The sequence below is a fragment of the Carcharodon carcharias genome, chromosome 2 (genome assembly GCF_017639515.1).
Source record: "Carcharodon carcharias isolate sCarCar2 chromosome 2, sCarCar2.pri, whole genome shotgun sequence".
Lineage (NCBI taxonomy): Eukaryota > Metazoa > Chordata > Chondrichthyes > Lamniformes > Lamnidae > Carcharodon > Carcharodon carcharias.
In genome coordinates, this window is record NC_054468.1 from 188540845 (window position 1) to 188554797 (window position 13953).

At 44.1% G+C, this 13953-nt stretch overlaps 1 protein-coding gene across 1 annotated transcript in view; it reads right to left on the bottom strand.

The window, feature by feature from the left end:
- The window catches only part of ush2a (Usher syndrome 2A (autosomal recessive, mild)), a 1196697-nt gene that overhangs the window by 886248 nt on the left and 296496 nt on the right, over positions 1-13953 (bottom strand). The window contains exon 19 of the mRNA XM_041207243.1: positions 9372-9516. Within this exon, the coding sequence (XP_041063177.1) occupies positions 9372-9516 (145 nt within the window). The remainder of the gene's footprint in view (positions 1-9371; positions 9517-13953) is intronic.

Consider the following 13953-nt stretch of genomic DNA (forward strand, 5'->3'; position numbering starts at 1 on the left):
CACCCTTTCCCCTCAACACCACCCTGTAACCCCCCCACCCCCCCAGCAACTCTGAGTGCAATAACGGCATTGATTCCTTCACGGCACGTATCCCTCGCTGGGTGTGCAAGCAGAGATTGCTCATGCCCAGTTCACCCTGAGAGGCTAGGATGTGTTCTGCAAACACAGTATGTGTGGCACTGACGCCCAGAGTATAGAATAGGGGTGAAAGTCAAGGGCCTGCACCTAAGCAGAGTACTGGAACTGCGAAGCATGTCAAAGTCAGGGTGCTAACATGCTGGGAGGGGAGCTTACAGTTGGCGGGGCACCAATCCATCTGCTGGTCTTTGCGCTCCGCGTGCTTGTGCCTCCTCACTTAGCAAAATGACAAACCTTGTGATGCCACATGTGAAGGAAGCAGCATTTGGGCAATGGTGGGGGGGTGGTTTGGTCAGCCCTGGCTTGTTTGGGTGAGTGTGCGGCAGCTGCGGGGTGACAAAGAACTCAAGTCCTGCAATGTCCCAGTCTGGTGGGGTTGGCAGGAATCCAGGTGCAGGCTGGACTAATCAATGCTCCTCTCTCCTTTTCAGGAGAAGACTGCGCACAATGCCTGTGAACGAATGCGGATTGGCAGAGGGCAGGCACAGTTGGCCATCCTAACAACTTTCGAGCAGCTGGCCATGGATCTGGAGAGGTGCCATGCCCCCAGGTCCACCAGTGGTGGTGAGGCTGGGGTGCCAGGGGGAGGTATGTTTGTCGAGCACTCAGGTCACCATATGTGTCACAGAAGCCATGGCACTGCTAGATGCTCAGTGATTGAAGTTAGCAACATGGGTTTACCATTGATTTTGGAAGGATAAGTGTATAATGATCCGGGGGAGCAGCATGCAAGTTGACGTTGTCTGCACTGTAGCTAATCAAATGTCCTTTTTCTTCCTTTCAGCATCACCGGAGCAGGGCCGGTAGGAGGCAGAGGGCCCACCTCTCATCCCTGAAGCCCCAGAGCAAATCCACTCACCAGCATCACATCATAAGACCATAAGACATAGGAGCAGCAATTAGGCCATTCAATCATGGCTGATAAGTTTCTCAACCCCATTCTCCGGCCTTCTCCCCGTAACCTTTGATCCCCTTACCAATCAAGAACCTATTTCGGTCTTAAATACACTCAGTGACCTGGCCTCCACAGCCTTCTGTGGCAATGAATTCCATAGATTCACCACTCTCTGGCTAAAGAAGTTTCATTTACTAATCAGCTCAGCCAGGCAGACACCAGTGCAGATACTAGCACCTCAGTGGGAATTAGATATTTGGCAAGTGTCCCGGGACACGGCACTGAGGGCACTTCACAGTTATTTGAGGTGCGGGCAGAGACAGGGAGTGCCTAGGGTGCCACCAGTCGGAAGACTGCTGGGGACCAGGTACATGCTCAGTCAACAGCTGATGATGTGCCTCTGGAGTTGTCCGTGAGGCAGCGAATGCTGGAAGTGCGGCAGGGTATGCGGGATGATCTGGCGGAGATACATGAGGCTATGCATGGCATGATGCCCATGCTGCAGGAGTCCACGCAGAGCATCACCGATGCAATGAGCCTCATAGCTAAGCGCCATGCTTCCTTCATGGAGAGAGCAGCGACTCTCGTGGAGAGGCTTCTCCAGAAGAACAATCAGGGCCTCCTGGGGTTGTGCTCAGACCTGCAAGCCCACATAGTGGCATTGGCTTCAGCTGGTCAGTGCCAGTGTGGGAGATGGTTTGGGCACCAAGTCCATCCATCTATGGTGAGCAGGGAGGACTGAAGCGACCTCACGTCAGCGCAGCAGCTGCCTGTCATCTCTGCGGGCTCCTCTCAGGGCGCTCTGGGTGAGGGCAGCAGCTTCTCCACCCCTCTGCTTGTGATCGTGGCATCCGATGAGGCTGTGGAACTGGCCGCACCCTCCCAGGCAGGGCCATCAAATGCTCCACGGGCCAGAGGACATCCGCCAAGGTCATCAAGGCCAACAGGACAGCACAGTGAATGGGCTGTTTCAGATGCCAGTGCCATCGAGCACCCAGACGTAGCACCCATAGCGTAAATTTAAGGCACCTTAGGCACACCACGGGTTTCTCACTGGTGCTTTTATGTTGGCCCAAGTCTGGAAGACTTGGTGTGATGTCCAACACCTTTTTTTTTGCTTTATTAAGTTACATTTGTTCACGCAATAAATTTTGACATGTTGCCATGCCCCAGGGTGATTCCTTACTTCTGCAAATGGACAGGAAGCCATGATCTTATGAATGAGTTGTTTGACATTGAGCTTTATTGATAAGGGCCTTAGTTAATGTGACTATCCAGAAAGATTCAGCGCTCAGGTATCAAGTGTGGAGCCTGCAGCCTTGGCATGTGTTGAAAGTCCATCTGTGATGTGCTAGCTGAAGGCTCTTTGGATTAAAGCCTCCCCGGTGTCCCTGCCTCCCTGCAGTATGCTCGGGTCTGCATCTACCCTCTCAGCATTCTCCTGTGTGTGCTCATCCTCGGACTCACTGCTGGACTCATCGTGTGCATCCGGAGCAACTGCGTCTACATCTTCCTCATCCACTGCACCACCCCCTTTCCAGCACAAGATTGTGGAGAGCACAGTATGCAACCACTATCAGCAACACACGATCTGGGGGGGTATTGGAGTGCGTCCCCTGAGTGGTCCAGGCATCGGAAGCGCATCTTGTGGTTCTCTCCACCATAGCCCTTGTGGTGCCATGGCTCCTATTGTACCGCTGCTCAGCCTCTGTTCTTGGATGGCGGAGAGGCGTCATGAGCGACTTTCTGAGGGGATAGCCCTGGTCACCCAGCAGCCATCCATCCAGCCAGGTTAAAGCACTGAAGAGCCTCGGCACCTGGGAGTGTCTGAGTATGTAAGCATTGTGGGAACTCCCCTGGTACCTTGCACAGACTTGCAGAATCTGCAGCTTGTGATCACATGCTATCTGCACGTTCAAGGAGCAGAATCCCTTTCCGTTGACGAAGACACCGGGCTCAACTGCTGGCGCCTTGATGGCCACATGTGTGTAGTCTATTGCACCCTGGGAGCGAGGAAAGCCAGCAATCACTGCAAAACCTCTGGCTCACTCTGTCTGGCTGGCTTCATCTCAGCGGTAGTGGATGAAAGTCAATGCACGCCTGAATAGAGCGTCTGTCACCTGCTTGACACAAGTGTGGACAGCTGATTGGGAGACTCCGCAGAGATCAGCCACCGACCCCTGGAAAAAGCCGGAGGCATAGAAGTTGAGGACAGCTGTGACCTTTAGAACAACTGGCATGGGGTGCCCATCCACACAGTTTGCGGAGATCTCAGGGCCTTTCATCTGACAGTTGGAGGTGACTGTCTCCCTTGAGAGACAGATCCTCCTTCGGCACTGCACCTCAGACATATTGAGGTAGCTGCTTCACCACCTGTATACCCTGGTAGCAGGATACTGGCATCTTCTGTGGCCCTTCCGCCTTGCACTTCCTGTTGGCCCTGCACCCCTTGTGCCTGTGCCTCTCTTCCCAAAGGTGGCTCCCCTGGAGGCTGAATGTGGACTCCTGGCCTCCTCCCTTCCTTCTCAGAGGAGGTGCCTCCAGGGGAGAGCACAACTCCCATTCCCAGGCTAAGGGAAGGCTTCCTAAAAGCTGCAGGCTCCAAAAGTGATCTTTACTGTAGAGCCCTGACCAAGGCTTCTACTCCTGTCCTAGCAGCTGGTATGAGTTTTTAAGTATTCCTGCTCATACAGGTATGTATAAGTAACTTTTACACTTAAATACCTGAAAGATCACACTCTCGACTCCACTCACCTCTCTTATCCCACCCATGGATGAGGTTTATATAAATGTCTCCTACCCGCCTGCCCATTACGCCCGTGCTAAGTCGTGAAGATCGCAGAGGCTGCGAAACATAGAATTCAATTGCTGCCTCAAGGACCTTAACTGGCCTGTTAATTGATGGCAGGCGCGCATCCGAACTTACAGCGTGTCCGCCTTCCCAAATATTGCAATGGCGTGCGGTGAAGTCGGGACACACGCCTGACGTCACCGTGCATCATTTTATGCATCGACGCGTGGAGCCCGCTCCCCGCACGCCAACAGGAAAGTTCTGCCCATGATGAAAGACCAGCAATGAAAAGTGAGGCTTGTAAGCTTCTCTATGGATCCTGTATCTTGAAGAACGTTAATGAAATGGAGAACACTGAGCAACAGCAGAGAATGCGTGATCCAAGATAGACTTTCCAGGTGCAATGACTGGTATTACAAAGAGAATGAGTGAGTTGATGTTACAGGGCATTGTTGTCCAATAGATAGAATGAAGTACTCCATGGAAGATCAAAAGTTGGAATTAAATGAGTCTATCTACAGCTTGACCAAGGCCAGGCACACTCTAAATGCCAAAATGGCTGCCGCCCTAAATAGGATGACAGAGAGGTTAGTCTTGGCCTTACAGTGCCATACAAATCTGCACCAACGTGTTATACAGAGGGATGATGGCAAAAGGGGACATGAAGCACTTCCACTTCTCACTCATTATCTAATTGCTTTAAAAAGAACATCCCTGGCATCAACATGAGCAGCTGGTGAGGCACTGCCCAAACCACCTTCCTTCTTATCATCTTCCTCATCTTCTTCCTTCTCAACCTTGGAATCATTACGGATGATCTCCGCTCTGCATCTTATTTCTCTTGCAGGTCCAAACCTCACTGCTGTGATAACCCATTCTGGAGATCCTAGCTGCTGCATACTAAAAAAAATTGTCCAGATCTGTTTAGGCGCCTGAAAAGTAACTTGAGCATGCCAATGGCTTGTTCTATCACATATCTTGTGGTTATATAGCATTGAATGTAGGGTTGTTTGGCTGGTTTGATGGGAGTCATCAGGCAAATTTGAAGTAGGTATCCAAAGCAAAAACAGAATTACCTGGAAAAACTCAGCAGGTCTGGCAGCATCGGCGAAGAAGAAAAGAGTTGACGTTTCGAGTCCTCATGACCCTTCAACTGAAGTTCTGTTGAAGGGTCATGAGGACTCGAAACGTCAACTCTTTTCTTCTTCGCCGATGCTGCCAGACCTGCTGAGTTTTTCCAGGTAATTCTGTTTTTGTTTTGGATTTCCAGCATTTTTTTGTTTTTATCTCTATATTATTATTGAAGTAGGTATCCCTTTTCTTATCTCTTAAGTATGCTTCCAGGTGCCAAAATGTCAGTGTGCTTTGACTCTGAAGGAGAGTCATACAGACTCGTAATGTTAACTTTGTTTCTTTCTACACAGGTGCTGCCTAACCTGCTGAATTTTTCCAGCATTTTCTGTTTCTATTTCAGATTCCAAATCCATCTACAGCCGCTTTCAGCCAGTTCTCAATCCAGTGCAGTGCATTGCCACAAATGTAGAAAGTTCCAATCTTGCAGAGAACCCCTTATATGATGCCTTATCAAATTTTTTTCAAAGACTAGCTAGCCAATATTGACTGTGTTTCCCAATCCAGAATCTTGGTGACTTTTTCAAAAAATACAAATGGGACAATTAGCTGCGAATCGCTCCATCAAAGTAGGTTGTCGGGTCCCTTTGAAGCTGTAAGCTTATTTGCTTTCATAGTATTTGTGTGATGTTGAAAATGGGGATACCACACTGGTGCTATCAGAGGTGGCCTTTTGAGCTTGGAAGTCATGCCAAAAGGATAGATCATAGGAACTTAAAAAATAGATGCAGGAGTAGGCCATTTGACCTCTCAAGCCTGCCCTGCCATTCAGTAAGATCCTGGCTGAACTGCCCCAGACGTCAACTGCTCTTTCGTGCCAGATTCTCATAGCCCTCAACTCACCAATGATTCAAAAATCTACCTATCTCTTCTTTAAATACATTCAATGATCCAGCCTCCACAACTCTCTAGGGTGGAGAATTCCAGACTGTCACTACTTTCTCAGAGAAGAAATTCTTTTGCAACTCAGTTAAATGAGCGTCCCCTTATTCTGCTACTATGTCCCCTAGTTCGAGATTTCCCCCACTAGTGGAAACATCTTCTCAGCATCTATCTTGTCAAGCCCCCTCAGAATCTGTACATTTCAATAAGATCACCCCTCATTCTTCTAAACTCTAACGAATAAAGGCCTAACCTGTTTAGCCGTTCTTGATAAGTCAACCCTTTCATCCCAGCAATCAGCCTAGTGAATCTCTTTTGAACTGCCTCCAATGCCAATATATCCTTTTGTAAATACGGGGACCAAAACACTACTCTAGGTGCAGCCTCACCAACATCCCGTACAGTTTTAACAAGACTTCCCTATTTTTAAACTCCAACCCCCTAGCAGTACAGGCCAAAATTCCATTTTCCTTCTCAATTACTTGCTGTACCTGCATGCTAACTTTTTGTGTTTCATGCAGAAGAATACCCAGGTCCCTCTGTGCTGCGCTTTTTTGGAGTCTCTCTCCACTTAAATAATAGTCTGCCTTTCTATTCTTCCTACCAAAGTGCATGACCTCACACTTTCCTACATTAAACTCCATCTGCCAAGTTTTTGCCCATTCAGTTAAATAAGCGTCCCCTTATTCTGCTACTATGTCCCCTAGTTCGAGATTTCCCCCACTAGTGGAAACAGCTTCTCAGCATCGACCCTGTCAAGCCCCCTCAACTGGTCTATAACCTCTTGCAGATTCTATACATCCTCATCATAACATGCCCTCCCACCTAATTTTGTATGTACACATTGCACTCTGCCCCCTCCTCCAAGTCATTAATATAAATAGTAAATAATTGAGGTTTTAGGACTGATCCTTGTAGGACTCCACTAGTTACGTGTTTCCAACCTAAAAAAGACCCATTAATCTCGACTCTCTGTCTTCTGTGTGTTAACCAATCCTCAATCCATGCTAATACATTACCCCCAATACCACGAGCTCCTGTCTTGTGTAGTAATCTTTTATATGGCACCTTATTGAATGCCTTCTGGAAACCCAAATACACTACATCTACCGGTTCCCCTTTATCAGCTCTGCTTGTTATATCCTCAAAGAACTCTAGCAAATTTGTCAAACATGATTTCCCTTTCATAAAATCATGTTGACTCTGTTTGATTGTGTTAAGCTTTTCTAAACATCCTGATATTTCTTCCTTAATAATGGACTCCAGCATTTTCCCAATGACAGAGGTTATGCTGTCTGGCCTATAGTTTCCTGCTTTTTGTCTCCCTCCCTTCTTGAACAGGGACATGGTTTTCCAATCTGCCAGGACTCTCCCAGAGTCCAGTGGGTTCTGGAGTATTTCGACCAATGCCTTGACCACTTCCTTCAAAATCTTTGGATATAGGCTATCAGGTCCTGGTAACTTGTCTGTCTTTAGTCCCATTAGTTTGTCAAATACTTTGTCCATATCGTGATAGATACGGTTACGAGATCTTTCCTCCCATTAGCTCCTTATCTGTTTTCTTTGGGATGTTTATGGTATCCTCTACCATGAAGACAGGTGCAAAATATTGGTTTAAATTATCTGCCCTGCCCCTGTTCCCTGTTATCAATTCTCCAGTCGCATCCTCCAAGGGTCCTACGATCACTTTAGCCACTCTCTTTTTATATACCCTTAGAAGATCTTGCTGTTTGTTTTTATATTTCTTGCCAATTGACCTTCATAATCAATTTTCTCCCTCATTATTAGCTTTTTAGTCATCCGCTGCTGTTTCCTAAAAAAATTCCTAATCCTCTGTCCTACCATTAGCTTTTGACACCTTGTATGCCTTAGTTTTTGATTGGATACTCTTCTTAACTGCCTTTGTTAACCACGGGTGGTTCATCCTTCTCATCAAGTCCTTCTTTTTGACTGGGATTTTTTGCTGAGTGTTATGAAATATCTGGTGAAATGTCTGTCACTGCTCATCCACTGACCTTCCCATTAGTCTATTTTTCCAGCCCGCTTTAGACAACTCTTTCTTCATACCTCTGTAATTATCCTTATTTAAGTTGAGGACACCGGTTTGAGACCCGAATTGCTCACCCTCAAACTGAATTTGAAATCCTACCATATTTTGATCGCTACCCCCAAGAGGATCCTTAACTACGATATCTCTTATTAATCCAACCTCATTACACATTACTAGATCTAAAATAGCTTGTTCCCAGGTTGATTCTGCAACATATTACTCTAAGAAACAATCCCTGATGCACTCTAAAATTTGTCTTCCATGTTACTCCTGCCAATCTGATTTGTCCAGTTAATATGCAGATTAAAATCACCCATGACAATTGTAGCTCCCTTCTTACATGCCTCCATTATTTCCCAATTTATACTTTGCCCTACAGTGAGGCAACTCTTCAAGGGCCTATAGACGACTCCCACCCATGACTTCTTCCTCTTGTTATTCCTATTTCCAGCCAAACTGATTTCACATTACGATCTATTGCATCTACACCACTAATCATCACTACACTGACACCTTCCTTTATTAACAAAGCTACCCCACCTTCTGTTCCTTTTGCCTATTTTTCTGGAACGTTGAATACCCTTGAATATTGAGTTCCTAGTCTTAGTCACTCTGCAACCATGTCTCTGTAATAGCTATCAAGGCTTATTCATTTATTTCTATTTGTGGCGTCAACTCATTTATCTTGTTACAAATTGCTGCGTGCATTCAGATAAAGAGACTTTAGCTTTGACTTTTTACCATTATTTCTCATTCTGGTTTTGATTTCTGCTGCACTCTTCTTCTTATATTTTCTGCGCCTTCTTGTCACACTTTGATTATCGTTTGCCTTTTCACTACCCTGCCCCTCTGTTCTCTCGTTTCTTTTTAAATTTTTTAACTTCCCTTCAATTGAACCCTCCCCCTCCCATGTTATGTATGGCATGAAAGATCTGTCATGCCTTAAAATAGTTCATCATCTAAGTGCTGAAGTCCCGAAACAGCACACAGTGATAATTTATAGGTAGCCTTGCATTATATTATCTGAGGTGGTTTTCCTTAATGTTCTTAGTTTTGCCAACATTTTCTTTTCTTTTTGTAGTTTGTTACACTAAACAGGAGAGTTCCACATAATCAGCTGGTGAAACTGTAATTAACAATACTTTCCTCTTCAAAATCTGAAGCTGCAAATTAAGTGGTGAGTAGCTTGTTTAATTTAATACAGTCATACTTAAATTTTCTGGATGACTATTCCTAATAACATAAAAATTACATCATTAACTAGTATAATGAGAATTTTGCACTTAGCAAAAAGTGCTATATTTTGCACAATTGTGAGTATGATTATAATATGGCTAAAATATATCAAAACATACAATTTATTTGCATCCATCAAGAAGTTGAAATTTAACTGTGTTCACATTAATTGTTCATGTGCGCGTGTGTGCGTGTGTGTCTGTGTGTGTGTGTGTGTGCACGTATAATATGGTAGGATTTAATAGTACCTGTAGCTAATGTTTGACCTGAGCCTTGTTCACTTGTTACACATCCAATCCGATTACAGACAGTGATTGTAAAGTTGTAAATTCTGTAGGGTTTCAAATCTGTCACAATGCAGAATCTCTTTTTGGCTCCCACTTTATGAAGCACCTGTATACAAAGTAAATAGACTCAGTGTTGTGATCTTATCCCAAAAAATATTATTTTACTTTTAAGATTTGAAACATAGATTAAAGATAGTAGCTCTTTATGTGAATGATAACATTGGCACACCTGATATCGATACATTATTCCTAATATAAAAATTTACTATAACAGCTCACAGGCCAAGGATATTTGTTGTAAGTTCAAAAAGAAATGCTACGCTTCCCTGAAGATATTTTTATGTTCTAGTTAATCTCCTGTGATGATGCTCATAAATAATTTGGGAACTGGGACATGATTGTGATATTTAACTGTTAAGGTGGAGCTGTGTTTAATTTGGCTTATCCCTTTAACGTCACTGCTCAAGCAAGTGGTCAAAATTTACTATTTCAATTTGAGGGAACTTTCTGTAGATTGGCAGCTTCATATGAATCACTGGCATTTACCATCTTGGAGAGAAAGGAGCAGGGAGGATGAGAGGGAGAAACAATGTGAGAAAAGTATAAGTGGCGAGGGGGTGAGATGAGGAGGAGGTGGAAGGAAAGAAAAATATTGGGGAAAGGCAAAAGTCGGGAGGGGAGAAGACAGAGTGGGTGGGAAGATTGTTTTTTGGGGGGGATGGGGAGTTTGACTCAATGGAGTTAGTGGGGAGTGTTACAGACAGGGTGAGAGAGAACTACTAAAATACCTATTCCCTTCCCTGCTATCCCTAGTCAGCAAGCTTTTGTAAGGAAGACTTATGTGCTTCTTAACCCCTGAGCATGTGGATAATCTGAATAACCAGCAGAAAGCTTTTGTGAGGTTAAACAAAGATTGTTTATTTACATGCTCACCCCAAAATCCAATGCATTTACTCACACAGTGTCACACACACAGACTCAAAGAATGTACAGTTAAAGAGAATAGTGCATTTTTACAACTTATAAACGAAACTTTATAACAATAGTTCATAATTCCTATGATCATCCTGTTCTGGAAAACATACATTACAGGGCTGATGGAAAAAATGTCTTCATTCTTGAAGTGCAGTTTAGGTAAGTTCAATAGCCGGAGTCACGTACCGAAGTGGCTTTCAGGATTCTCTCAAAGAGATGGACTTTCTGGAGGTCACAAAGTTAGTTGCTTGTAATCTCATTACCAGGAAGTCAGTGTGCTGCATTGGTGGAAGGAACAGGCTTGGAGACCTTGCTATGTTACAATCTCCAGTTCTTAAGGCATAGGTGTTATTTCTGCTGCTGCTGTGTCTTTCTACAGACAGCACTTAAAGATTAAAAAGGGAGATCAACATGGATGCCCTACCATGTATCTTCTCACAGTTCCCTTTTCCAAGTTGGTGTTGGTCTTAGATTGATTAGCCACAAGACAACAAAGCCACAACCAAAACTAAGAACATTAAGGAAGACCACCTCAGATAATATAATGCAAGGCTACCTGTGACTAAATTATAATTGGGTTCTGCTTTGGGACTTCAGCACTTAGATGATGAACTATTTTAAAGTATGACAGATCTTTTTCTGGTCTTTTTCTTCAAGACATTCATCCTAAGGGTGTTGAGACAATCACCATCTTTGTTTCAGAGAGACCCATTCAAATCAGGAATGTCTTTTGGATAGTCTCAGGATGTGGTTGACGCTGCTTCATCTGGAATGTATCCTTTTGTCCTTGTAAGACAGGGTGGCAATTTTTTGAATGCACAGATCAGATCAGATGAGTTTCGGTAGCTATCTTTTGCAGTACATATTGTCCATTTTGAAAGAAAATTCAATTCCGAAGGATTCCACACTGAGTAAAGTTCACAGTTTAAAAGTTATGAATTTGACATGCCTTTATTTGGCATGACAGGACACATGCTTAGGGAAGGGAAACAAAAACAGAAATACCTGGAAAAACTCAGCAGGTCTGGCAGCATCGGCGGAGAAGAAAAGAGTTGACGTTTCGAGTCCTCATGACCCTTCGACAGAACTTGAGTTCGAGTCCAAGAAAGAGTTGAAATATAAGTGCAATCACCATCTTTGTTTCAGAGAGACCCATTCAAATCAGGAATGTCTTTTGGATAGTCTCAGGATGTGGTTGACGCTGCTTCATCTGGAATGTATCCTTTTGTCCTTGTAAGACAGGGTGGCAATTTTTTGAATGCACAGACAGATCAGGGAAGGGAGCTGGCCTCTGGCTACAAGGTAGTGAGATATACGAGTTTCAATCTTTAAAACGATGGTCAGTGTTTCTGTTTCACTGCAGGTGGGGATGTCAGTGTTGGAGGTGGAGAAATAATTCCTTCCATAAACCTCTCTGCCCCACTACCTGGCTCTCCTCCTTAAAATGTGCCTCTTGACCAACCATTTTGTCACTTGTCCTAATATCTCTTTATGTGGCTCAGTGTCAAATTTTGTCTGATATTACTCCTATGTCCTTTGGGTTTTTAAATTTCATTTTAAGGGAAGTAGGCATCACTGGATAGGCCAGCACTTATTGCCCATCCCTAATTGCCCTTAAGAAGGTGGTGGTGAGCTGCCTTCTTGAACTGCTGCAGTCCATGTGGTGTAGGTACACCCACAGTGCTGTTAGGGAGGGAGTTTCAGGATTTTGACACAGCGACAGTGAAGGAGCAATGATATATTTCCAAGTCAGGATGGTGAGTGGCTTGGAGGAGAAATTCCAGGTGGTGATGTCCCTTGTGACTGCTGCCCTTGTCCTTCTAGATGGTGGCAGTCTTGGATTTGGCAGGTGCTGTCTAAGGAGCCTTGGTGAGTTTCTGTAGTACACCTTGTAGATGGTGCACACTACTGCCACTGTACATCAGTGGCAGAAGGAGTGAACGTTTGTGGATGGGGCGCCAATCAAATGGGTTGCTTTGTCCTGGATGGTGTCAAGTTTCTTGAGTGTTGGAGCTGCACTCATCCAGGGAAGTGGGGAGTATTTACAATGTAAAAGGTAATATTCTAAATTAAAGTTGTTGCTGTATGAGTCATTGTAAGCCAGTTTCATTTTCGGCCTCATTGTATTCAGATCGATATTACTGCTCCTCTACATGGATGTTTTTACAAAATTCTCTAACTACTTTGACAGATGTGTATTTATTTTGATATCTTTCAATCAGGGTTCAAATTAACATCCATTGAATTTCTCAAGTTATTTCACACTTCTGTACACTCAATCTGACAGCTTTTGAGAAGCCACAATCACAATATTTTTTATAAAGGTATATCTGAGTGATATTATGGGTTCAGTTTGGAGCTGTCATGTAACATTAGCTGCTGCCTTATTGTTCTCAATATGTCACTTAATGGTAGGTTCACAGCACCAGCTACCTTTGCGATTGTGAAGCTACTCATTTTTAATATATAAAATTTGGTAACATTTGATCTCACATGATTTTGCACATGTGGAATTGAAGACCAGATATTGGGGTAATTTTAACAAATATTAAATTTTATAATGGAAGCCATTGGTTTCACTGAGATAGTGGCACACCCATGGCAAAAGGAGACCATTGGTGATTTTAAGTGCTTATAAAAGACAGACAGCTGATTTGCTGCTCGGAACAGGAGGAAAGTGAGCTGGAAGCAGCTGCTGGCCTGCTTGTGGAAATCTGGATGACTCTTGGCCACCTGTCAACATTTAGAACATTCAGGGTTTTGGGAAGGTTTCACACTAGAAAATTGGGAGTGGGGTATCTGATCCGGTATGAAAGACCTAAACACTTCTGTTTCCCCCATCCCTTCAATGGAAAATAAAACACTTAAAACACTCTTTTGCTACTGATCCACTTCCGCCTTCATTGGGAAATCTACAACAGTTTCCTCAAGCAGGTAGGAGATATCTTAGCAGTCCAGGCCTGAAGATGGCATCAGATCTCAATTAGTTTACTTGAACATTGCCCCATCGGCATCAGGTGTGTGCATCTGCTGCCTGCTTAGGCCTGGTAGAACCTCTGGTGAATTTGAATTTTTCAGTTTGCAATGCAGGGATAAAGGTAAGATCAATTCAATATTAACCTAACCTTGCAGGAAACTTGTACTGAGTCAGATTGGCTAGGTGTAAACTGACAGCCAATCCAATGAGGTCAATTTTCTGGCAAGTAAGCAGGCAACAACACGCTCATTGCCAGAATAAAGGAAGAGTTAGAGACTAGGGGAGGAATCATCCTAGATTTGCACTATGTGCGGTAGTGGGTGGGTAAAATGATATTTTAATGGCATGTTCACAGCGCCAGCTACCATTGCGATTGTGAGACTACTGTTTTTTTTATTTATAAAATTTAATAACAGTTGATCTCACGTGGTTTTGCACATGTGGAATGAAAGACCAAATGTTGGGGGAATTTTAACAAACATTAGATTTTATAACGGAAACCATTAGTTTTACTTAGATACTGGCACACCCATGGCAGAAGGAGACCATCAGTGATTCTAAGTGCTAGACCTCATATTAGATAGACAGTTG